General features: G+C 41.9%; 1 protein-coding gene across 5 annotated transcripts in view; it reads left to right on the plus strand.

Annotated features, from left to right (window-relative positions):
- raraa (retinoic acid receptor, alpha a) overlaps positions 1-26709 on the plus strand; it is a 406433-nt gene that overhangs the window by 209869 nt on the left and 169855 nt on the right. For 2 of the 5 annotated variants that reach the window (XM_052102280.1, XM_052102282.1), the window contains exons 1-2: positions 13049-13140; positions 19338-19384. Coding sequence is in view for 1 of the 5 variants with exons in the window: in XM_052102287.1 (XP_051958247.1) it covers positions 13106-13140; positions 19338-19384 (82 nt within the window). In the remaining 4 variants the exon portion in view is untranslated. Of the gene's footprint in view, positions 1-13008; positions 13141-19337; positions 19385-26709 lie in introns of those variants that run through there. The other 3 variants (XM_052102281.1, XM_052102290.1, XM_052102287.1) reach the window with 2 other exon arrangements.

Consider the following 26709-nt stretch of genomic DNA (forward strand, 5'->3'; position numbering starts at 1 on the left):
GAAAAGCAGCCAATAAGTGCCCAACATAGATGGGAACTCCTTCAATACTGTTTAAAAGCATCTCAGGATGATTCCTCAAGAAGTTGCTGGAGAAAATGTCAAGAGTTCATGTCTGCAAATTCTAGACAAAGATTGACTACTTTTGAAGATGATCAAATATAACACAGATTTGATTTTGTATATAACACAGTTTTGGGGGCAGTGGTGGCTCAGCGGTTAAGGCTCTGGGGTACTGACCAGAAGGTCGGGGGTTCAAACACAACAGATGCCACTGTTAGGCCCTTGAGCAAAAGCCCTTGACCCTATCTGCTCCAGGGCGCCGTATCATGGCTGACCCTGCACTCTGACCCCAGCTTAGTTGGGATATGTGAAAACAAATACATTTCACTGTGTATATATGCAAAAATGTATGTATAATGTGTGACAAAAGTAAAGGCTTCTATTCTATTTCTATTGGATTTTGTTTAGTCACAACATAATTCCCATTGTTCCATTTATGTTATTCCATAGTTGTGATGACTTTACAATTATTCTGAAATGTGAAGAAAAAAACTATAATAAAGAATAAGTGTTTCAAATCTTTCGACCGGTAGTGCATACAGGTGTATGCAAAAGTTTAGGCACCCCTGACAATTTCCATGATTTTCATTTATAAATAATTGGGTGTTTGGATCAGCAATTTCATTTTGATCTATCAAAGAACTGAAGGACATAGTAATATTTCAGTAGTGAAATGAGGTTTATTGGATGAACAGAAAATCTGCAATATGCATCAAAACGAAATTTGACAGGTGCATAAATTTGGGCACCCCAACAGAAATATTTAGTTGAGCCTCCTTTAGCAGAAATAACAGCCTCTAGACGCTTCCTATAGCCTGCAATGAGTGTCTGGATTCTGGATGAAGGTATTTTGGTCCATTCCTCCTTGCAAAACATCTCCAGTTCAGTTAGGTTTGATGGTTGCCGAGCATGGACAGCCCGCTTCAAATCACCCCACAGATTTTCAATGATATTCAGGTCTGGGGAATGGGATGGCCATTCCAGAACATTGTACTTGTTCCTCTGCATAAATGGCAGAGTAGATTTTGTTGAAATATCCAGCCCCAGCGTAACTTCAACTTTGTGACTCATTCCTCTGCATTATTCTCAAGTATCTGGTGATATTGATTGGAATCCATGCGACCCTCAACTTTAACAAGATTCCCACTGGCCACACAGCCCCACAGCATGATGGAACCTCCACCAAATTTTACGCTGTGTTCTTTTGCCGCCATGCATAACGCCCCTTGTAATGACCAAATAACTCCATCTTTGTTTCATCAGTCCACAGCACCTTCTTCCAAAATGAAGCTGGCTTGTCCAAATGTGCATTTGCATACCTCAAGCGACTCTGTTTGTGGCGTGTGTGCAGAAAAGGCTTCTTCCGCATCACTCTCCTGTACAGCTTCTCCTTGTGCAAAGTGTGCTGAATTGTTGAACGATGCACAGTGACACCATCTGCAGCAAGATGATGTTGTAGGTCTTTGGAGGTGGTCTGTGGGCTGTTTTTGACCGTTCTCACCATCCTTCGCCTTTGCCTCTCCAATATTTTACTTGGCCTGCCACTTCTGGCCTTAACAAGAACTGTGCCTGTGGTCTTCCATTTCCTCACTATGTTCCTCACAGTGGACACTGACAGCTTAAATCCCTGCGATAGCTTTTTGTAGCCTTCCCCTAAACCATAATGTTGAACAATCTTTGTTTTCAGGTCATTTGAGAGTTGTTTTGAAGCCCCCATATTACCACTCTTCAGAGGAGAGTGAAAGAGAACAACAACTTGCAATTGGCCACCTTAAATACATTTTCTCATGATTGGATGCACCTGTCTATGAAGTTCAAGGCTTGAGCTCACCAAACCAATTGTGTGTTCCAATTAATCAGTGCTAGGTAGTTAATTTCTCAGAGGAAGCAATACTTTGGGTAAAATCTTATCTTTCAAATAGGAAACAATGTGTATGTATTGATGGTGTGAAATCTTCTTATATTGCTTGCTCCAAGGGGGTTCCACAAGGTTCTATTTTAGGACCAATTTTATTTTCACTTTACATTAATGATTTACCTGAAGTATGTAAAGATGTAAATATTCAGTTATATGCAGATGATGTAGTTATTTATATCCATGCAAAGAATTTTGAAAAAGCATCGATTACTTTGACCTCTGCTATGACTAATGTACAGGATTGCCTTATTAGGACAGGTTTAATATTGAACACAAAAAAATCTGTGTGTATGATGTTTTCAAAATGGTTGATGACGCATTCAAATGTATTTATGGGAGGAGAGGAAATAGAAGTTGTGAAAGAGTTTAAGTATCTTGGAGTTACTTTAGATTATACTCTCACTTTTAAAAGCCATGTAAAAAAGTTGTCTAATATTGTGAAATTTAATTTAAAGAATTTTAGGTATATTAGGTCCTTTTTGACAGTTGGTGCTGCAAGGTTGTATTTATATTCAATGATTTTTTTCACATATGCAGTATTGCTTCAGTAGTTGGTCTTTCACGAGTAACTCAATTCTTAAGTCCATAGAAATACTGTATAAGAAGGCGATAAATGTGTTTGATAAAAAACCCCTTTCATTTCACCACTGTAATATAAATAAGAAACATAATCTATTGAGTTTTGAAAATTTAAATTTTTTTAATTATGCGTGCTTTGTTTATAAAGTCTGGCATGGCCTTGCTCCACCTCCATTGAAGGAGTTTATTAAACAGAGGGGAGATTGTGGTATTGGTACCAGGTCTGTCAGTAGAGGGGACTGGGAAGTACCAAATAGGCGAACATCCTTTGGCCAGAAAGTTTTATCAGTGATAGGGAGCAAATATTTTAATGGTTTGCCACAGTCAATACGACAATGTTCTACTTATCACACTTTGAAAGAACATCTTAAGAAGTGGCTTATGAAAAATCAAGTGTGTAAACATTTTTCTTAGTAGTTTTTGTGATGTGTTTTTATGTATTGTGTTTTTTAGTTGAGTCTTGTGTATAGTGAGTATTTGTTATTTGTGTGTACCTGCCTAGGGACTACGGACGTAAATTTGCAATACTGCTATAATCCGGCTTGTTTACATCTTGTATTCTGTACAAATGTTCATCAACATGCTTTGTCCCTATCAAATAAAAGAAACTCACACTCAACTCATACAGGTATTCAGATCAACAAAATGACAAGGGTGTCTACATTTATGCATATATATATATTTAATTTGCATATTTCACATTTTCTGTTCATCCAATAAACCTCATTTCACTACTGAAATATTACTGTGTCCTTCAGTTATTTGATAGATCAAAATGAAATTGCTGATCCAAACACCCAATTATTTATAAATGAAAATCATGGAAATTGTCAGGGGTGCCTAAACTTTTGCATACGCCTGTAATTGCTAAATGCTAAAGTACATTGTAAAAAATGCTTAAGTATATAGTAGTTGTACTTAAGTGGGTTCATTAAAATTCTGTCATTTACCCACCCTCATATTGTCTTTTGCCACATCCACACATCTGTTTTCATTTGGCTACATTTACATCCACACTGAAACGTGTTTTCCTCCATGGAAAACGCTTTCTGGTACCGCATACCTCAGAAAACAATGGCGTTAGACAACTAGAAATTGGAGTTCTCTTACGAGAGGTTCTCTCGTATTGCGTAAGCTAGCTTACGCTATGGGAAAGATTCATCTTTTCTGAGATATTGAAGCCAAAAAATTATCCTTAATTTTGTATCATTTGTCAATGCAGTGCAGCAACTGCAGACCTTGAGCGGGCTAGCTAGCGAGCTCATTGGTTGCTCTGCGGCAACTGCTGCAGCCTATAGACGAACTTGGGCGAACTCGCGTCCAATGAGAGGCGTCCGCGCGCTTACTGCATCAAAGCCCGCCAAAATGGGCGTGGCTAGAGTGCATATAAGCGTAGTTCGTAGGCTGGAACCCTGATTTTCATCTCTTCAGCGAAGCTCTTCGCATCTCTGAACTGGAAGCCGCGTCGCTGTTCGAGGGGCATCTAGCAAGCTTGGACAGCGCTCGAAGAAGCCGGCCGTCTTCGCCACCTTCAGCCATCCTGCAAGCTACGCCATCCGGCGACGTATCCTTTTTTAGAGCAAGCTAAGTTCCTCAGCGAACTTCACAAAAAGAGTATCGAGCATCTTTTTAAAGATGCCTCGCACTTCCTGCGGCTCATGCCGCGCTCCTCTCAGCACCGGAGACCGCCACCTCATCTGCGCTCTCTGCCTGGGACGGGAACATGCAGAGCTCGCCCTCGCTGACGGCGGATGCGACCTCTGCGAGGAGCTTCCGATGTCGACCCTGCAGGCTCGACTCGAAGCATGCAAAACCGAAGCCGCCGCGCCGCCTTTCGTTTCGCCGCGCAATAAGAAGCGCCACTCCCAAAGGCTGCTGGAACCGGTGTTAGAAGCGACTGCCTCGCCGGAGCCTCTCCCTTGAGTCTCGCTTTCACCCTCCCCGCCCCCCCGGGACGCGCAGTTGCCGAGGCGGAGGATAAGGGTTGCTGTTCCATCATGGCTTCGGACAGCGAGGAGTGGTCAGGCTCCCAAGCCTCCTCCTCGGCCCAGGAATCCAGAGGATTCGGTAGCAGCACACCTTTGTCCGCCCTCCGCGAGATGGCGGTCTAAACTGGTGCTCCCGTCTAGGCCTGCAGAACTACTTCCGCCTGTGTTGGCCGCGCCTATGCCGCCGCCGGCCAAGCCGCATCTGCTCTGCATTCCATGGCCGTCTTACAGATCCTCCAAGCGGACCTCCTTCGAGAATGGGATGAGAAAGGCGGACACCCAGAGACTGTTTCAGATCTAAGGAGCGCGACGGACAACGCGCTGCTCTCTCCGTCCGGTCTCTTCGGTTCCGCGGTGAGTGGCATTGTTGACCGTTTCACGGAAGTCCAGAAAGCCACCCAAGCCATGAATCTCTTCCTGCCTCGTCGCGCTAGCTCCTCTGCAGGCCGCCCACGTGACCAGCCTCCTGCACGAGCCTCTTCACAGCGCCCAGCTCAGCAAAGCCAGACTTTTCAGCGTCGACAGGGCGGCCGCCCTAGGTCGCGCTCAGACAGCCACCGCAGACCGCCGCCCCCCCCGCGGGCCTCGGCCTAAGATTGCGTTGAAACCTGAGCAACCGAAGTCCTCCTAGCTTTGTTGAGAAAACGACGGCTCAGTCCCGCCGCAGCCGGACAGCCGTAAAAGCTTCGCCCTCTGTCAGTCCCCTTCTCTCAGGCTACTGCAGTGGTGGATTCAGCAGCCAACAAGCCGGTGATACTGCCCGCTTGCCTGCACTCAAACGCCGTTTTCACGGCGACCCAAGAAATCTTATAAAGAGCAAACATGCCTTATGTGTAGAAAATGTGCCCACAATCCAGTGTTCACCTCTACACACAAGCATTACACTTCCCGTGTTCCTATCAGAGCCCACTCACATAAAGCGGACACAGCCCGCTCGAGTGTTAGAGTCAATAAACGCGCCCACGAATCCGTCGCGGCGCCCATTCTCTGCCCGCTCTGTCACACGGCCAGCAAACACTTCTCTGTATGTAAGTCCCGTACCCGTGACTATGCTCGCAGCATCACTTAACAGATGTGACTCTTTCCCCATTCACCTCAATCGGAAGTCACTCACAGAACAGCCTGTCCCTGCTGTCTGCGAGCAGTCATGCATAAGCACAGTAAGCGTGCTCACACATTCTGTTCAGCTGCTGTGTGCGGCAATCAGGGCGATTTGGCCATTCACCCTCTAGCGTTACGCTTCAAAGCGTGGGAAGCTATCCCAGGATATCCAAATGGGTGTTAAGCACAATAAAACAGTGCTATTTGCTACAGTTCAATCGCCGCCCTCCCGCTTCAGAGCGTGCTCGAAACTATTGTGAACACGGAAGCAGCCTGCATGCTTCGTTCAGAAATAGCAAACCTTCTGTGCAAAAGGGCCATAGAGAAGTGCCGCCTTAGCTGAGCGAGTCGGGGTTTTACAGCCGTTATTTTCTTGTTCCCAAGAAAGACGGCGGCCTCAGACCAATATTAGATCTCAGGGTTTTGAACAAGGTGCTTGCAAAAGACCGTTCAAAATGCTTACAATCAGGAAACTCCTCGCGCATACGCGCCAGGGGACTGGTTTATCTCTCTCGATCTGAAAGATGCCTATTTTCAGATTCAGATAAATCCCGTCACAGGCCATTCTTGAGATTACGCCGACGGCCAGGTTTATCAATACACCGTCCTTCCGTTCGGCCTGTCTTTAGCACCCGTACTTTCACGAAGTGCATGGATGCGGCGCTCGCACCCCTGCGGAGTCAGGGCTTGCGAATTCTGAACTATTTGGACGACTGGCTGATTATGGCACAGTCACATACGGAGCTTCTGTCTCACAGAACAGTTCTCCTCAGCCATCTGAACAGTTTGGGTCTTGCAGTCAATTGGACCAAGAGCTCACTACAGCCCAGTCAGGCAATTTCCTTCCTTGGAATAGAACTAGACTCCGTGGCAATGATGGCTCAGCTTATCTACACAGCGCGCTGTGTTCAGCGACTAGCCGCGTCCTTTCAGATGAACAGCCTCACGCCTCTGAAAAAATTTCAGAGAGTGCTAGGTTACATGGCCTCAGCTGCAGCAGTACTTCAGCTGGGTTTACTGCGCATCGCCCGCTTCAGCATTGGCTAAACACCGGCGTCTCGCCGGGCTTGGGCCACAGGCCGCCAGCCGATCAAGGTGACTCAGACCTGTATTTCAGCTCTGCAGCCCTGGACAGTGGCCGAATGGTATCAGCGGGGAGTGACGATGGGAGCTGTATCTCGCCGAAAAGTCATCTCGACAGACGCGTCCAACACGGGTTGGAGCGCGGTCTCGCGAGGGCTCTCCGCTTTTTTGGCCTATGGTCAGTTCAGGAAAAGCTCCTTCACATAAATTGTCTGGAAATGATAGCGGTCGAGTACGCCGCTGCGCTTTCTCCCGGTCATTCTGGGTCACCACGTCCTGGTCCGTTCGGACAACAGATCTGTGGTATTCTACCTAAACCGTCAGGGCGGTGTCAGATCCAGGAACCTCTTCCATCTGACGAAATGCATACTGAGTTTGTCCCAGTGACACCTGCGCTCGCTGAGGGCGACGCGCGTGCCAGGCCACCTGAGCGGCGGCCCAGACAGACTGTCCAGAGACAATATTCCCCAGGGGAATGGTCCCTGCACGCTCAAACAGTCCAGAAGTTATGGCGATATTCGGCAGAGCAGAGATAGACCTCTTTGCGTCAGAAAAGAACTCTCACTGCCCAATATTTTTCTCGAGCGAGGGCAGCTGGCCCAGGACTGGCCCAACTGCCCGCTTACGCCTTACCTCCCATCTCGCTATTGCCACAGGTAATGCAGAGGATCAGGAAACGCATCACTCGGTGCTCCTCATAGCCCCGCGTTGGGAGAATCAGACATGGTTCCCGGAGCTTACGCAGCTGTCACTGACAGCGCCGTGGCCCATCCCAGTGAGAGCAGATCTCCTTTCTCAAGCTCGCGGCACGATCTGGCATCCCCACCCAGAGCGCTGGGCTGCACGCGTGGGTGATCAACGACTACCCGTCGCTCTGCCAGAAGGGGTAATAAACACCATCATACACGCTAGAGCCCCTTCCACGAGAAGACTCTATGCGTCAAAATGGTCTGTGTTTTCAAAATGGTGCACCGACAGAGACCTGGACCCACGGACATGTGGGGTGTCGTCGCTGCTCGTGTTTTTACAAAGAGCTGCTGGATAAGGGCAGATCCCCATCCACGCTCAAAGTGTATGTGGCAGCCGTCGCGGCGTTCGCTGAACCCCTGCACGGCCAGTCACTGGGAAAAAGCGAGCTGGTCATCCGGCTTCCTCAGGGAGCTAGAAGGATGAACCCCGCGCCCTCCATCGGTTCCTATCTGGGATCTTTCTATAGTTCTCGAAACTATGAAAGCCCCCCCTTTCGAACCGCTTCAATCCGTGGATTTGAAATACCTTTCACTCAAAACCGTTTTTCTGACTGCCCTGTCATCAGTCAAACGTGTGGGAGACCTTCACGCGCTGTCTGTCTGCGCTGCGTGTCTTGAGTTTGGACCAAGTGACTCCAAGGTCATTTTAAAGCCTAGACACGGCTATGTTCCCAAGGTGATCGGTACTCCTTTCAGAGCACAGGTCATTTCCCTATCGGCGCTGCCAGCATCCGATAGCGAACGCGACGCCAATCTCCTTTGCCCAGTCAGAGTTCTGAGATTGTATACTGCGCGCTCCGCCTCTTTCAGACGCTCTGAGCAGCTTTTCGTTTCGTTCAGAGGGCGCACCAAAGGTCTCGCCGCCTCGAAACAGACACTGTCTAGATGGATAGTGGACGCTATTGCTGCCGCATACGCGTCAAAAGACCTGCCATGCCCGTTGGGCATTAGGGCTCACTCCACTAGAGGCATGGCCTCATCGTGAGCATGGTCCCGATGAGCCCGCGGCAGCGGGCTGGGCTTCCCCCTCCACCTTTGTCAGATTTTACAATCTGGAAGTGCCCGCCCTGCAGGCAAAACTACTAGCAGTTTAATACGCTACAGCTCCCCTGGTGAGCTGCACTGATGGGACTCATTCCACACAGACCGGCACCGCCGCTCTGTCGTTGCCTTCCCACAATGTGCTTATGTATTACACACACACTGGCCCGCACTCTTGCCGGCCAAATATTATTTCCCCACTCACAAGGGCTCCCCCGGGTCCCCCAACCCCCGGGGCTCATGCAGTGGATGCTTGGCGCGACGGCGTTGACAATGGGTTCCCGTGAGCGTAAGCTAGCTTACGTAATACGAGAGAACCTCTCGTAAGAGAACGAATCGGTTACCTAACGTAACCTCGGTTCTCTCTAGGCGAGGAACAGTATTGCGTAGCCGGCCGTGCTTCGCGCCACGGCGACTTTCGCTTCATTCAATGAAAACCAGGGTTCCAGCCTACGAACTACGCTTATATGCACTCTAGCCACGCCCATTTTGCCGGGCTTTGATGCAGTAAGCGCGGACGCCTCTCATTGGACGCGAGTTCGCCCAAGTTCGTCTATAGGCTGCAGCAGTTGCCGCAGAGCAACCAATGAGCTCGCTAGCTAGCCCGCTCAAGGTATGCAGTTGCTGCACTGCGTTGACAAATGATACAAAATTAAGGATAATTTTTTGGCTTCAATATCTCAGAAAAGATGAATCTTTCCCGTAGCGTAAGCTAGCTTACGCAATACTCGTTCCCTCGTCTAGAGAGAACCGAGGTTACGTTAGGTAACCGATTCGTTCTCTTTCTTCTGCTGAATAAAAATATGATGTATGTCTTTCATTACAGTGGCAGTCGATTTAAAGCTTAACCCTAAAAATATATACAGGTACCTTTGAAAATGAATTCATGGATTTTTTCCATTACATTAGGGCTCACATCATTTATTTCCAGTTTTTGTTCTTTTCTAAAATATTACTTTTATTTTCCATTTTACAACTTGTAGAAATCATGAAAATAACATTGAAATGATAGAAACACTTTCCTCGAGTACAGTAGACTTTCAAAGAGTACTGTTGTTACTTGTTGATAAAGATTAGTCGATGCCAGACTTTATATGTAAAGTCTCGCTTTCTTCAATATATTTCACAAACATTTGTCTGACTTACTCATTGCTCCTCTCCACTCCTTCTCCACATATAGGATTCTCTGAAAACAGCCCTTAATAATACAATCCTGTTTCTCAACTACATGTATTTCTGTACAAGACAAACACTGATTAAGAAAATTGTATTTGCAGTCTGTGATGGTAGACTTAATCAGGTGTTATACACTGTATTATTGATCTCATTCTGGAGTCTAATGTCTCTGTCCAAGTCTAAAAGACAGCCTTTACAGAAATACCTCTGTTTGTGCACTAGTTACATATGTGGCTCTTTGGCCATATGAGTGCTTCTGTGTATGTTGTGTGCGTGTGTGCGTGCGTGCGTGCGCGCGTGCGTGCGTGTGTGTGTGATTAGATTTAGAGTGGATTGATGGCTGTGTATCAGAATCAGACTAATGAAATGCTTTTACAGAGCTCATATATGGCAGAAACGGTAATGTATCCCAAGCCCTGCATTTACACACACACACAGACAGGCGGAAAGAGACATAAGACATCAGAAACAGAAATAAAAATGGACTTTACTAGTTAAATGTTCCTGGTCTTATTGTTTGTGTGATATTATTTTACAGAATATAAATGTATTTTACAAATAAATGTTTGCTTTGAAATCTTTCATCCAAATAGAATGACTTGCTCCACTTTACAAATTACTTTCCTTTTCAACCAGGGTCAAAAATGAACTTTTCCATTAGGGGCAATATTTAATTTAAAGGGGCATCTCCCCATATTTTTTTATAACTTCCAAAATGGCTTTGTGTCATACACTGATGTCAAATACTTTAATTTAATCAATCATTTGAATTTGAATAATGTCAATTAACCAACTAATATTTATATTAAAACTGTTATCAAGTCCTTCATGCCAATTGAATAATTTTTTGCCCCAAGCCCCCATTCATTTCTGACACTGTTTTCAACTGATGTCACCAAGGCTGTGTGGGCAGAGAAAAGTAACATTAATCAATCATATCAATCTGAATGACCATGTGATCCAATGAAATCCAATGGATAAGATCAATTATATTGTATATTTGGCACATTACTGTATGTTGCACATTTCATTAAATGAGTAGCATCCAGTTATGATCTTGGACTATTTAATAAAAGCAATAATGCATTCTAATATTTTGTGAATCATGCCTGAATACAGCCTTTAGCAGGGAATATGTTAGGGATAATCCACGGATAGGTCTCATTAAACCAGTCAGAAGATGTGCTTCGCATTGGATGGTTCTTTGTGGATTATCTCGCTTATACTATGGTCACATTGTTACAGCTGTCAACGATTTTTGCAGAGCAAATTTTGACTGGAAGAATTAAAATAATGGTTACCTTTATCTACGGGTCATTAGATCAAGAGTTCTGCCTGTTCTAAATCAGACACAGAGATAAAGTAGAGTGATAATATTACATTTATTTGAACTAATTAAATAAAAGAGAGACCACATGCTCCGTAAAAACTCGGCCATATAAGGTAGAAGGGTTGGCACTGATAAGAAAATGTAATATCATTTTTTGTATCCATTGTCATTTTCACATTCATGGGGAAATACCAGCGTTGCAGACGTGACAGTTGTGGAAGTGGCACTGGACCCACTTTATATTATGTGTCTTTAACTACTGTGTACTTAAGCATTTGATACAATGTAATTATTATGTGCATATGTGTGTTTTCATCATACTAATATTTAAAGTATCTGCAATAATGAACCCTAACCCTAATCTGTAGGTACACTGTTAACTTTACCTCTAACCCTAAACCTACCCCTACCCCAACACTTAAACCCTAATCCTTACATAATTATGGGTAGTACCTCAACCTTAGTAGAAGCAAATGTGAATCTTGTGAGAATTCTGCAGAACAACATGTAGTTACACAATAAGTAGCTTATATTGTATGTATTTTAATGTTAGTATATAGTAGTGAAAGATACCTAAAATAAAGTGGGAACATGGCACTTACAGTACATGTTGAGGGCAAAACCATCCAAAACGCTTTGAAACCTGCAGACTTTGACCTGATCTAAGACATTAGTTTGGTATCCATTAATGCTGCACAATTGATTAAAAAATATGGAGTGGTGGTGGCATAGTGGCTAAAGCACAGGGCTGTTAATCAGAAGGTTGTTGGTTCGAACCCCACGGCCACCACCATTGTGTCCTTGAGCAAGGCACTTAACTCCAGGTTGCTCCGGGGGGATTGTCCCTGTAGTAAATGCACTGTAAGTCGCTTTGGATAAAAGCATCTGCCATATGCATAAATGTAAATGTAAATTAAGAATTAAAGCATGAAATGGCCTTTCATGATTACTAAACCATAAAAGGCTGTGTTTTATAACCCAGTCTCCATTCAGCGCTTCAGTCAGCGATGTGTGATCATGCGTCGCCCTCTAGTGGGTGTGTCCTGAGCAGCGCAGCAGTATCATATTACAAATAAATCATCTTGCCAGACAGCGAAAGACACCTTTGATTGGTAGTATTCTTCTCTCCACCTCCATGAGAAACATAGCTGAATGTCTAACCATACTTTCCTGACAACTCTTATGAGTGTGTAAGAGGAAAGTTCAGGTTCATTTCTAATAATCTTCAGGTCATACTTAGTAATACGGGGCTGGTGAACACTGGTGTCTTTTCTGTGTTTACTGAAGCACATCACAGTTGATTTAAAGATGGCATTGCATGACTTGATGATGTTGTGTTGAGATGTGATGGTTAATCCCAACTCTGAGATTCATAAGATTTGATGCACTATATTCAGAATCAGAATGAGCTTTATTGGCAAGTATGCTTCCACATACAAGGAATTGTTCTTGGTGACAGAAGCTTCCAATGGACAAACAATACAACAAGTCAGGGTTAGGGTTAGACAATAAAAGACAATAAAGAAAGAATAAAAATAAAAAGTGAATAGAAATATAAGTATATATAGAAATACACAATAAGACAAAAATATGTATTGCATGCACAAAAACAAATCTGTTATATACAGTGCAAAGGAATGTAATGCAGAAGAGGTAGGATATGTTAAATAATATAATTGATTAGGCTGTGTATTGCATGTAATTATAGTATAGTTTTTAACTGTTCATGAGATGGATAGCCTAAGGGAAAGCAATGTTCCTGTGCCTGATGGTTCTGGTGTTCAGAGCTCTGAAGCATCGGCCTGAAGGCAACAGTTCAAAAAGGTAGTGGGCTGGGTGAGTGGGGTCCAGAGTTATTTTTCCAGCCCTTTTCCTCACTCTGGAAGTGTACAGTTTTTGAAGGGGTGGCAGGGGGCAATCAATAATCCGCTCAGCAGTCCAAATTATCCTTTGTAGTCTTCTGATGTGCAATTTCATATACAGGTTTTGAAGTGCAGAGGAAAGTCTGAATGACTGCTGAGAAGAACAGTGTGGGTCTCCCACCTCAGGTCCTGTGAGATGGTAGTGCCCAGGAACCTGAATGACTCTACTGCTGCCACAGTGCTGTTTAGAATGGTGAGTGGTCAATGTTGGGGTGTTCCTCCTAAAGTTCACAATCATTTCCACTGTTTTGAGCGTGTTGAGCTCCAGGTTGTTCATATAGAACGTGATTAAAACTGACTGGAACTACCTGTGCATTAAACAGTTTTAACTCACATTCCAGACAATCAGTACTGAGTGTTCAAATAGACCATAGTATAAATTTACAATATAGCACAGCCTCCTGTGTCATATTCAGTTTTTCACAGAAATACATCACATTAAGGAAGTTAAATGCGTTATGAATGTGGTTTTGAGGGCCACAGCAGTTGTACAGTGTCCAATAAAACACACACACACACACACACACACACACACACACACACAGATAGATAGATAGATAGATAGATAGATAGATAGACAGACAGACAGACAGACAGACAGACAGACAGACAGACAGACAGATAGATAGATAGATAGATAGATAGAAAGATAGAAAGAACAGGTAAATAAATGTGTGTTTTTTTAAGGTTTTATTTTCTGGAAATACACATGCTGTGAAGCCAGTCAACTGAATCTAAACCACATGGCCACACTGACTGGCATAACACACACAACAGTGTATAATTGACTGTGAGCTGATGTATTGTTGTGACCTACATAACTGTGTATGTGGATTTGGTGTGTGTTGATAACTGGATAATGCTTCAGCACACAGTCAGTTCTCTCATTGTTTGTCTCACAAATGCACTTCTGTCAGTGTTTCTCTCTCACACACACCTGTACAGTTGGAGATGATTAAAAATGTCACAATTTAAACATGTGAATTTCAATATTTTGTTATAGCAAGGAAACAAAGTAACACACATGCTAAATAAAGCAATATGCCAATTGAGGCCACATGGTACAGTGATTTTACCACATTTTACCCAAAAATTATGTGATAAAAGACATCACTGTTCGGTAAATAGCTATAGTTATTCATCATAATAATCAGACTAAACAAATCTACTGCCAAGTAATATATTTCATTAGTCTACAGACTGATCACACTGTGAATTCAGCGATAGTACATCAAAAAATCTTCAGCTGAATTCTGTCTGTAGTTACTGAAACTGGCTGAAATTGAAGTGTTGTTGAATGTATGGGCTCCTGTGAGTCCCAGTTTCCAGGTGAAAAAGTGAGTTGTATATTTAGTTGTAAATAATGTAATACAATGATGCATTTTTCATTAAATCTACCCCAAACCCAAACAGTAAAGGAAAAATATAATTTTAGAGGGAAAATGCAAACTCGGAATTGTGCTTGTCATTGTGCTTGTCATTGTTTATGTTACAAGATTACTTACTGGTTTTATGGGATCAGAACCCATGACTCAGAAAAGTGAAACGTGTTCACGCTTGAATTTATGTAAAAATATGTGATGATTTTAATCATTCATTTGGCAGAATGGGGTCGATTTCAGCTTACATGAACTAAAGGAAGCTATATGTAGTTCTATTTCTTTTCATTCCGGACCACTAGAGGCAGTATTGAAAGCACTAATGGAAAGCTCTTGCACTTTGACAGAGAATCGAATTAGAATGTGTCACCCCGTGACGCATGATGTGTTTTTAGCTATAAAACACTCAATCTCTACATTCTCGCTTGACGGAATCAATTGTGACGATATTTTGTGCAATTTGTTTTTGAAGAGTGCTTCAGCTGACATCCACAAACTGTTTCATTGCCATGTTTTCGGATTGGATTATGAGCAGTTTTCTCAGTGAAGTGCCGCTAGCGACCGGAGAAAACTGGGTTTTGAGCGGTTTTCTCCAGGATTCGCTGCTCGGGATCGGGAAGCTGTGTTTTCAAGCATTTTCTCCGGTAAACAAAACCTTCTGAAAGGTTTCAAACTTCTGGTTGCATGTAAGTTTGTATCTTTGTAAACACATACACTCTGAAGCCCTGACTGCCTAAGTTTAATGAGTGCAGGATAATTGTTTGTTTCTCACTGGACATGAAACTTACTTGAGTGTTGTTAACGAGTGCCGAATTGCTTTTAGGTGAGTATTGAAGTCAGTATGAATATATCTATATGTTCTGCATGCCCTCATGTGATGCATATCATTGATGGACATAATCAGTGCCCTGCCTGTCTTAGTGTGGACCATCTTAAAGAGGCCATGTCTTACCCATGCTCCATAATCAATGCATCAAGCACGACTGGCAGGTCTGGAATCTCAGGATATGCTGCTTTCTTCGAGCCGCTCTATTTCTGATCATAAGCATAAGCAAACACTTCAGCATGACAAAAGGAATAAAAAAATCTTCTGCATTACAGAATTAATCAAAGGCCACATGTCCTGATCAACTGACCTGCACACCAGGACCAGGAGGCAGTGGGTCTTGGCAGCATGACACCTGTAGAACCCAGTGTTGCAGCTCTCATCGTGTCTCATGGTGAGGCACTCCATGAGAACATACACTGCCCCACTGTCGAGTGCAGATGCACAAATGAACTGCTGTCACTGGCATACAACTCTACAGCATGTCTTGGTCATGTTTATACATTTTTGTTGCATTGCACTCCTCCCTAAGAGCAACGTAATCTGACCCTTTAATGATAAATCTGACAGAACTTGCGTTGCAGGCGATGGGTGTCATTGCCAACCACTGCGGCACAGCATTGGGCACTCTAGTGCAAGCACAGCACTAGGTTTGGTTGGGCCAGTCCCCTTTACCAGAGGTCTTTCAGTCCCAGAGACTTGTTCCCATTGTGTAGGTACAGGTTCATGCCCAAAGGCACTTACAGCGACCTCTGTTGCTCGCTATCTATCAGAATGTTGGTGTAAAACCTACATTTAAGCCTCCTCATCTGTTTCACCATCACCCTCTATCTCTGCAGAAAAGCACAGACAGGAGCACTGTCATGGTTAGTTCGACTGTGGGCTGTTTATTGCTTATTAGGGATCAATTACAACAAACCAGTGGCTCCTGACTACTCTCTCAAGAGGCTATCGCACACAGTTTTTCCATCGAACCCACAAAGGACTAAGCTCTCCAAGCAGAGACTAGCGCACTGGGTGGCGCAGGTAATTTCTCATGCATACAAGTCTTCAGAGCGTCCTGTCCTCTCCTCTATTCACTGTCACTCTACACGTGCTCTCACAACTTTTTGGGCAGTGCTCAGATGTGTGTCACTCTCTGAAATTTGTGCAGCAGCAGCATGGTCTTCAGTCTACACTTTTTCCAATTTCTACAGACTGAATGTGACTCCCCTGCCAGCAGTGTGGGCTGTGTTGCTTTCTACCTGCATTGATGCATCACAAGGGGATTCCTCGTGACTGCGTAGGTATTTGTCTTCCACTAGTGCTTTCAGTAATGCCTGTGGTGGTCTGGAACAAAAGGAAATAGAATGCTGGTTATGTATTTAACTGGGGTTCTAGAATAAGCCAAGATAAGGTGTCGAGATATTTGAGGATGCAAATGCCCACTTCCCTTAATGGGACAAGGGCTGCCTCTGCGACCTTCGTGAATGTGTGAGGTGACAGGGATAGACCAAAGGGGAGGACCTTGTACTGGTATGCCCGTCCTTCGAAAGCAACCGAAGGAAGGGTCTGTGTCAAGGAAGGATTGATTCATGGAAGTACGTGTCCTTCAGGTCTACCGCCGCGAACCAATCTTGATGCCGGACGTTCGCTAAGATGCGATTTTGCATCAGCATCTTGAACAGGGGTCTGTGCAAAGCCCGGTTCAAAACTTTCACCGCAGTGAGGCAGATGCCGTTGAACCTGGGCGGGCGCCTGGCGAACTGAATCACATAGCCGAGTCGGGCAGTCCTGATCTGCCACCGCACCTGGTTGGAGAGCATGAGCCACGCCACCAAGCTCCAGGTGAAGGGGACCAAGGGAACAATCATGTCGGATGTACAGGCAGGTGGGGCGGAGCCTAAGGTGCTACTTGTGGCCGTGCCGAGTCCAGGGACATCAAAGCACTTACCTGGCTTCCAAAATATTTTTTACGTGGCTTGTTGTACGTATTGCGTCAGTTTCCTGGTGATTCCTGGTGACACTAGAGGCGCTACAACAACAGTGACTTTTATTCTCTTTCACACAAATCACGAGTAAAAGGACAGATTATCAGTTCATAAACCCTTATTTTTCACCCTGTTTCTTACACAGTTTTCAACATTTTCATTACATCAGCAACTACATTTACAAACTTGTTCGAGTTGATAAAATTGCACATTAGCTCAACTGATTGAGCATTGCACTTGTGATGTAAAGGACTGGGGCACGAGTCTTGCACATGAGCCGACATATGAGCCCAAAGTGACATAGAAGCAACACAAAATGAAGTGGTTTTGTTTTTCATCTCACATTTGCTTTGTCTGACACTACTGGTTAGGCTTAGGTTTAAGTTTAGTTTAGGGACTCTAGGGAGGTCATTTTTGTTGATTTAAAACAAATCTGTTTGAAAGAACATTTAAAGCACATTTAGCACCACTCACAGTACCAGAATCACCTCTGACATGTTCTTCAGAAAATGTTGAAGTATAGTATTCCAGTTGATACATATGAGAAGTCAGTTTAAACAAAGCAACATGCTAGAATACCACACACACACTCAGACACAATGGACATTAGGCACTCAGCTTGTGTCAGAGTGAAAGGAATGGATAAATGGATGTTTTGGGAATCTCATCCTGTTTTTCTTTCTCCAGCCCCCTTCCTCTCTCTTGCTCTCACTCTCTCTCTCTCTCTCTCTCTCTCTCTCTCTCTTTCTCTCTCTCTCTCTCTCTCTCTGTCTCATCTTCTTTGCTTCCAAAAATGTCTCTCTCATACATGCTCAAACATATTTTATCCAGTGAAATATTAATTCTGTTCATTCACCCATTGAGCAGCCTTTATGTCTTCTGCCTAAATAGACAGCTTCCTTCGAAGGCAGCATTCTGACTGAAATGAGACCTCATAAGTGACTGATTTGGAACAGTGAACTATGCAAAAGAACAGTAAAACAACTATTTGAACGGGAGACTCCTTTGACATTAGCATGTTCTAAGCTAATAGTACACACAGATACTGGATAAAATACTAAATCTTTGTACTTTTCCTTATTTAATTAATTAAAACAACACTGAAAAAATTGACTAGTGAAATTTACTTAATTTTAATTTAGTTTTTGCTAACAGAAAATTAAAATGGTATAAAATTAAATAAAATCTACTTACTAAAGCGAGTTCATTTTCAGTAACTTTTATTTACAAATCTGATGAACATGGTACTTTAAATTTATTGCATTAAATTTTATTGGAACATTTTGGATTTTTAACTTTTCTTATAAGCATATTTAATCGTGTACCACGTGACATACGGAAGCATTCCACAACACTTGGGTTGGCCACTAATCGCAGGGTTGGTGGTTCGATTCCCGGCCCACATGACTCCACATGCTGAAGTGTCCTTGGGCAAGACACTGAACCCCAAGTTGCTCCCAATGGCAGTCTAGCGCCTTACATAGCAGCTCTGCCATCATTGGTGTAAGATTGTGAGTGTGAATGGGTGATTGGGACACAGTGTAAAGCGCTTTGATAAGGTTAAAGAAAAGCGCTATATAAGTGCAGACCAGACCACAAAACACGATGCTGGTAACAATCAAAAGTTTTATTTATTTATTTATTTTTTGCTTATGAACAGGTAAATTTAAGTAGAAAATTAACTTCAAACTTCACAAAACTTCACTAAATTTAACTGCAAAATCAACAATAAATACGGTGTAAATAAACATTCAAGCTCATTAACTATTTAAGCGCATCCTGGAAACACCATTTTCAAAACAGCCATTTTGGATTTTACAGAGGATTGTTGTCATACAGTAATAATATTAAGAGGTATTAAATGAATGTGGATGTCATATCTGAGATCATATCATCTGGGGAAAATCTGAAGAGAAATGTTTGAGTTCATATTGCGATGTCTGACTTTTGATTTGACTTTTTGTATCTTGACACATCTGAGCACAGTTTGAGACAATGTTGAGATCTCTTGTGAAACTGTAGAGGAGACACACTGGAGAAACATCTGAGAAGCCAAAGTCTCCACTTGCTATTCATTTCATCTAGTTGCTTCCTAGAAGAAACAACTGAGATTTTAAAGAGGTCTCATATGTGTGTATTTCCATACAGGTATGTTTGTTTATAATAATTAAGAGTTAATGAAGCTGATGTGCTCTCTTTGTCTTTTCTCCTCTAGTGACACTATACGGTGTGATGGCTCACAGCACATACTGAATAAAACAGGTAAGAATTCAGCCACATACATGTGAGTCTGTTTTTTACAGAATAGATTTGTGTTATTTCACCCAACTAGTGCAATAATGTGTATTCTACTACTGTACATTCATTTCCCAATTCAGTTGTATGCAGGATGGGGTTTTTGCTGTTCACAAACACATTACTTGATAATGTCAGTAAACTGGCAAAGTTTAAACCCCAATTTGAATAATAATAATAAAAAATGATCAGTGAAATGAAACTCACCAGTATGATTTTAGGGTGTTCTGGGTTGTTGAGTGTAAAATGCTTAACTTCGTGGACCAAATGAATTACATGACACAAAATGCAGTTTTTAAATGTAATTACAGTTCGTCACAGAAAGACAAAAGCCAGTTGCATATTGTCTATAACAATTTTATGTCAGCACTTTATTTTGTGCACAAAATTGTAGACCGAAAACTGATTTTGTTCATGAATTTGAGACAAGTTCCTTCAATTTTGTGGATAACAGAAAAAACATTTAGTGGACAAAATACAACCAGCATGTAATAAAAGGCTTATTCTGTGAATGAGTTATGAATTTTTTTTCTCCAGAAAATGGATTGTCTGTTATTCCCAAAATATAAAGTACATTCACCCTTATGTCCTTGAAATGGAAATGACTCTAATGCTAGTGCAGGATATGCATCTGAACTCAAGCAAGTTTTGTGCTCTGGTTCTCATGTGTGCTGTGCGGCTCGACTCCCATATTCACCACACATCTGAATCACACATTAACTCTTTTGATATGACACTCCATAAATGACATGCCAGAAAAAGCCCCTGCCAAACCCTTAAAACAACTCTGGTCACACCTAGAATTATATAGCAGTGATTTTTACTATGGAGAGTTTTAAACACGTAGAGAAGATCCCGTACTGAATACTCTGGTTCTGTTCAGAATCGCATTCTAACATACAACTAGCTATTTTTACAGTATGTAGTGTGCATACTGTACACGTGTGCAAAATATCTGTATGCCTAGAATACCTGGATGAGCAAATACAGTTGGCAAAATATGCCGTATGTTACAGTGCACACTACACATGGCTTTATCTTCCATTTCCAGTGTGATGAATAAACTGAAATGATCAACAACACATCTTTTCTCATCTCTCAACTCACTAATTTGATGATTGTTACCTTGTACATCTGTTTTTGTTTATTGTTGTATTTTGCTTTTCAGTTTAATTTTCTTTTGATCCTTCTTGCTCTGTAAAGCATCCTTGGGTCCTGAAAGGCACAATATAAATAAAAGTTATTATTATGTAACATTTTGACATGGAAATAAATTAAAAATACCAGTCAATCGATTTAAAATTATAATCAAATTAATTACATGATTTGCTGATTAATGAATCAAAATAATGGTAATTAATAACATAAGCCTCCCAAATAAATAAATATAAAAAATAAATAATATAAAATTAAATAATACATTTATTAAATATAATACAAGCCCAATTCAGAAAAAGGGACAGTATGAAAAATGCTAATAAAAGCATAATGGAGTGATCTATAAATTATATTCACCCATTGCTATATTGAAAGCACCACAAATATGATATTTTACCTTGTGAATTTCATTGTTTGTTTGTTTTAGTTTTTTGTGAAAATGTACAGTAATTTCAAATCAGATGATTGCAACACACTCCAAATAAGTTGAGACAGGGGAAATTTTAAACTAATAATTTAAAAAGTTAGAGTGTTGCAATGGAGGTCATGAGTACTGGATATATGTACAGCTATTTTAATAAGAATAAAATTAAAATACAAACAGGATGATCACACAAACAGGGCAAGACAGGAAACTAGGACGCAAAACAAACAAACGAAAACAAACAGGACTGAACCCGGGCATGAACTGGGGAGAAACATTAACAACCGACAAAGGGGAACAGATAACAGGGCAATATATACACATGGGATAATTGAGGTAATAGAAAAGGGGTGAAAACAATGGGGAACAGCTGGAGGTGATCAGAGCATGGAATTATGGGAAGCGTAGTCCAGGTCGAAACAGATGACAGAGGCTAAACACAGGGCAAACAACAGAGAATTGTAAAAAGGAGATGTTAAACAGGTGGGCCAGTCGTGTCATAATATATAGGCAGCTTCCAAAAACAGCCTAGTCCTTGAAGAGCAAGGATCGGTCAAGACTTGTCAATTTGCCAACAGATGCTTCAGCAAATAATCCAGCACTTTGAGAACAATATTCCCCAAAGACAAATTGGAAGGAATTTGGGCATATCGCCCTCTACAGTGCACAATATAGTTAAAAGATTTAAGGAATCTTGTCAAATCTCATGTATAAAGGGAAAGACGAAAACCACATATGATTGCACGTGATCTCTGATCACTCAGACGTCACTGTCTTAAAAAAACATAATTCATCTGTAATGAATATCATGAACATGGGCTTGGGATTACTTTGTTACCTTTGTTAGTCAACACAACTCGCCGCTGCATCCACAGATGCAAGTTAAGACTATGGAAAGCAGAAGCCACACTGTCCAGAAGCTCTGCCAACTTCTCTGGGCTCGGTCTCATCTTTGATGGAAAGTAGAACAGTGGAACCATGTTTTTTGGTATGACAAGTCCACATTTCAAATAGACATTTTTATTAATCAATAACGATAAAACATGGTTTACAGGAAAATTCAGACAGCTTCGTCATGCCAAAGATGAAGTGGGATAAAACATTGTACAACCAGGCCTGAAACACACTTACTAAGGAAATCAGAGTGGCTAAAAAAAGCTGCTCTGAAAAGCTGAAAAAAACTTTTTCAGCCAGCAATCCTGCATCTGTGTGGAAAGGTCTGAAAAGCATCACCAAGTACAAGACACCACCCCCTCGCTCTGTAGAGCGTCAACTAATGGCTGATGAACTGAATGTGTTTTACTGCAGGTTTGAAAAGCCCAGTCTCACACCCCTCCTCCGATCTGATTTTCACTTCAAATGACCACTTACACCTCCTGAAACCCCCCTCCTGCTATTCAATCTGCACTTATGATCTGTGAGGAGGATGTGTGCCGGACCTTCAAGAAACAGAAGACTAGGAAAGCTTTAGGCCCAGACAGTGTTTCACCTACCTGTCTGAAAGTCTGCACTGACCAACTGGCCCCCATCTTCACACAGATCTCCAATAGATCACTGGAGCAGTGTGAAGTTCCCTGCTGCTTCAAATGCCCCATCATCATTCCAGTCCAAATAATTAAAAACAATCACAGGACTTAATGACTACACACCTGTTGCTCTCACATCTGTGGTCATGAATTCATTTGAGAGACTGTTTTTGACCTATCTGAAGGACATCACTGGATCCCTGCTAGACCCCCTTCAGCTTGCTTACCAAGCAAACAGGTCTGTGGATGATGCTGTCAATATGGGACAGCATTATATCCTGCAACACCTCGACAGACCTGGGAGTTCTGCAAGGATCCTATTTGTGGACTTCAGTTCAGCCTTCAATTCCAACATGCCTGATCTTTTCTCAACCAAATTGACCCAGCTCCCCTTGCAAAACACAGTCTGTCGGTGGATAACCAGCTTTCTGACAGATAGGCAGCAGCTAGTGAGACTGGGGAAACTCACATCCTTGACACTCACTATTAGCACTGGTGCTCCTCAGGGATGTATACTCTCTCCATTTCTTTTCTCCCTGTACATGAATGACTTCACTGCAAAGGACCCCACTGTCAAGCTCCTGAATTTCGCAGATGACACCACAGTTATTGGCCTCATCCGTGACAGTGCAGAGTCTGCATACAGACTGAGGTTGAACAGCTGACTGTCTGGTGCGGTCACAACAACCTTGAGCTGAACACACTTAAAACAGTGGAGATGATACTGGACTGCAGAAGAAATCTCCCCTCACCATCCTGAACAGCACTGTGGCGGCAGTGGAGTCATTCAGGTTCCTGGGCTCCACCATCTCTCAGGACCTGAAGTGGGACACACACACATAGATTGGAAACATGCAGGTAGAATCATTCTGGACCCCACACACCCTGCCCCACTTTTTGAACTGTTGCCCTCTCTCTGGCACTACAGAGCACTCAGTGTCAGGACATCCAGGCACAAGAACAATTTTCACCCTCAGGCCATTTTCCACATGAACAATTAAACTGCCTCAGGACTCCCATAGTGCAATAATGTATAAATATGTCATGTACATATGTAAATTCACACTCCTATTTAATTCAATAACTGTAAATACCCCTACCATGCACATATATTACCACTTGCACATATACATATGCCATTCTATGTTATACAGTATGTCCTATGTTTTGTATGTCTATTTATACTCTTACCTTGTTTTATATTCTTTGTCTCACTGTAATGTTCGTGTGCACTTGCTTGTTTCTCCTATCACCAAAAACAATTCCTTGTGTATGTGAGCACAGTTGGCATTAAAGCTCATTCTGATTCTTTTACTGAATTAAAAATGCAACATAATACGATAACAACATAACACTGGTGCCGAAACCCGGGAAGAAGGAAAAAAGAAGGAACATTTTTTCCACGCTATGGAAAAGAGTTTCAAGTTCCCAGCTGGGAGGACTCTACGGGACGACTCTTTTCCATAGCGTGGAAAAAAATGTTCCTTCTTTTTTCCTTCTTCCCGGGATTCGGCACCAGTGTAACGGTTTTCCACTAAGGAAGGGTCGGAAACAGCGTCAGTTTCAAAGGTAAGGGACCTTTATTATCTTCTTTCCACAGTTTTAACAAATTACATAATACTTTGCTTCTCGGTGTTGGTGTCCGGCTCTCTCGCTCATGTTCTGGGCTGCTGCTTTTATCCGCTGTCCTCACGCTACTGCAATTAGACACAGGTGTTAGGCTTAATTTAGCTCAGGTGTAAGCGCCCTTACCGCTTTTCTCTCCCGGACGGGCGCTTGACCACGCCCCCGCTGCCACAGCAGGCTAGCACCTTACATAGCATCTCTGCCGCCATTGGTGTATGAATGTGTGTCGCAGTGTATGAATGAGACGCAGTGTAAAGCGCTTTGAATACCGTTAAGGCTTAAAAAGGTGCTATATAAGTGCAGACCATTTATTTAAGAAACTGTAGACAATGGGTGTTTGGGCAATTTTATGTCTCAGGGGTGGATTTGACTTAAAACAGCCTATTTTAACATTTATTGAAAATATTATTAAACTAGGGATGCACCGAAATTTCGGCCTCTGAAAATACTATTTTCGGTTTTCGACCGAAAGAGAACCAGAGACACTGACATGAAGAAAATGCAGTGTTTTATGCAAAATATGTAAACAGCAGCTAATGTTTAAAATATATATTGATGTTAACAAGATTGTGCAAAAGTGTGAACATATGATTTAATTGAGTGTATTTAGGACACATAAAATATTAGCCTTGAAATTAACCTTAGTTGAAGTTGGTCATTTTATTTAAAAAAGTTTAAAGATATAATTTCCATCAGCATCATTTCAGCACATAATTCTATTAAACACAATAGAGGATTTGAGATGTGCTGGAAATGACACAAATGACATAAATCTCCAGTGATGCATGTACACACACTGTTGCACATTATTAGTAGACAAATGAAATAAACTAGTGAGAGTGTGAAACATGTTTTAATGAGTCTTTACTTTCTAGAGATCCACTGTGCTAAATGCCTGAAGTTGAAGAAACTGCACAATAATTCAGTACGCTAGAATTCCGTTCAGAATATGCCATAGTATATCACATTAGACACACACAAGGCTGTTTTTTGGCATGGTTTTCATACAATAATCTCAACATTTATACACGGGTATATTTCTATATCCACAAGGATGTGTTTTGTGGCACTGATGTGATTGTGAATCTTTTGCTTGTTGGAATGGTTTTAAAATGCATCATTAATTTGTTATGAGATCAGACTATTGTGAATGGATGTGCTGCTGTGTATATTTCCCTATGGGTAAGCCACACTGTTTGATTGCCCTTAATACTGCATGTGTGTGTGTGTGTGTGTGTGTGTGTGTGTGTGTGTGTGTGTGTGTGTGTGTGTGTGTGTGTGTGTGTGGGTGTGTGTGTGTGTGTAGTGTTTGATAAGCCATAATCATAAATCCTGGAAGCTAATCACTCGCCCACTCTGCAGCCAATGAAAACACAGGGACATTACCCAGTGCTAGGCACTATTGAGCGATCCATCATAAGCAATATCAGCACCCTGTGTTTGTGTGAGAGAGAGTGTGTTTTATGTGGGTGTGTTCTGCTATCATTTTCTCACCCACATATTGTTTCAAACCTTTATGACTTCATATCTTCCGCAGAATATAAAAGGTGAATTTTTTTTTAAGTGTATCCTGGTGCTCTTTTCCATATTATGAAAGTGAATGAAGACTACAAAATTATGGAAAAAGCACCAGAAAAATCTTGTGCCTTATATACATAAGGATCCATATGATGACTTAAACTCTGCTGCATATTTTCACACCAAAATGTAAAAGCTCATCTTACACACATACAGTGGACTAATTGCAAAATATACTATTCTTGTTTTAAAGATGACTCCAAAAGAAAAAATCCAATAATATTGCAAACATTCTTAAATGTTCTATTCTGTCTTTGAAAGCCTGTAATTCAGGCTCTGTTTGCTCTGTGTCCCTGCTAAACGTGTTAGTTCATTCCACTAGATGGCAGCAAGTACAATTTGAGCGGTTTAGGAGATTTTGCTTTAGGCCATATCTGTTCCATTAATGTTATTTTTATAGTGATTCCCAACCAGAGAAACATAAGCAGGTTCCAAGGGATACATGAGAAAAACAAACAAAGGGGGATTTCCAATTAATCCAGATTAACATTTGAATGATCTCTATATCGATTCTTAAAATCCTGAGATTGATCTTTTACACTATTCAAAGTTCAGCTGTGAGATCCTTTCACAGCTTGTTAAGAGTAATAGTTTGGTTTGACTCGTTCTGTGTAATGCAATGTGTCCAGAGATGAGATCCATACTATCCATTTGTCTTTTAATATCCTTTCTGTTTTCTACAGTCAGTTGTTCATCAATAACAACAAAAAATTCTTCTTATAATAAAGAAGGTTTGTGTGACTCCACTCTCGTTAATATGCGCTCAACTAAAACAAAGTCTGTTTTAGCACTTCTTTTCTGTTCTATGTAATACTTGTAAATAGTAACAATTATGCATGTAAACAATAATATATTAATACACTCTGTGTCAAAATGACCAAAATGATGAAAAGCTAATAATTAGAAACTAAAGTAGTATAACACATTGGAATTTAAATTCTTGTAATCAGATTACAGTTACTGACTTCTAATTAGATTAT

The sequence above is a fragment of the Xyrauchen texanus genome, chromosome 33 (genome assembly GCF_025860055.1).
Source record: "Xyrauchen texanus isolate HMW12.3.18 chromosome 33, RBS_HiC_50CHRs, whole genome shotgun sequence".
Taxonomy (NCBI): Eukaryota; Metazoa; Chordata; class Actinopteri; order Cypriniformes; family Catostomidae; genus Xyrauchen; species Xyrauchen texanus.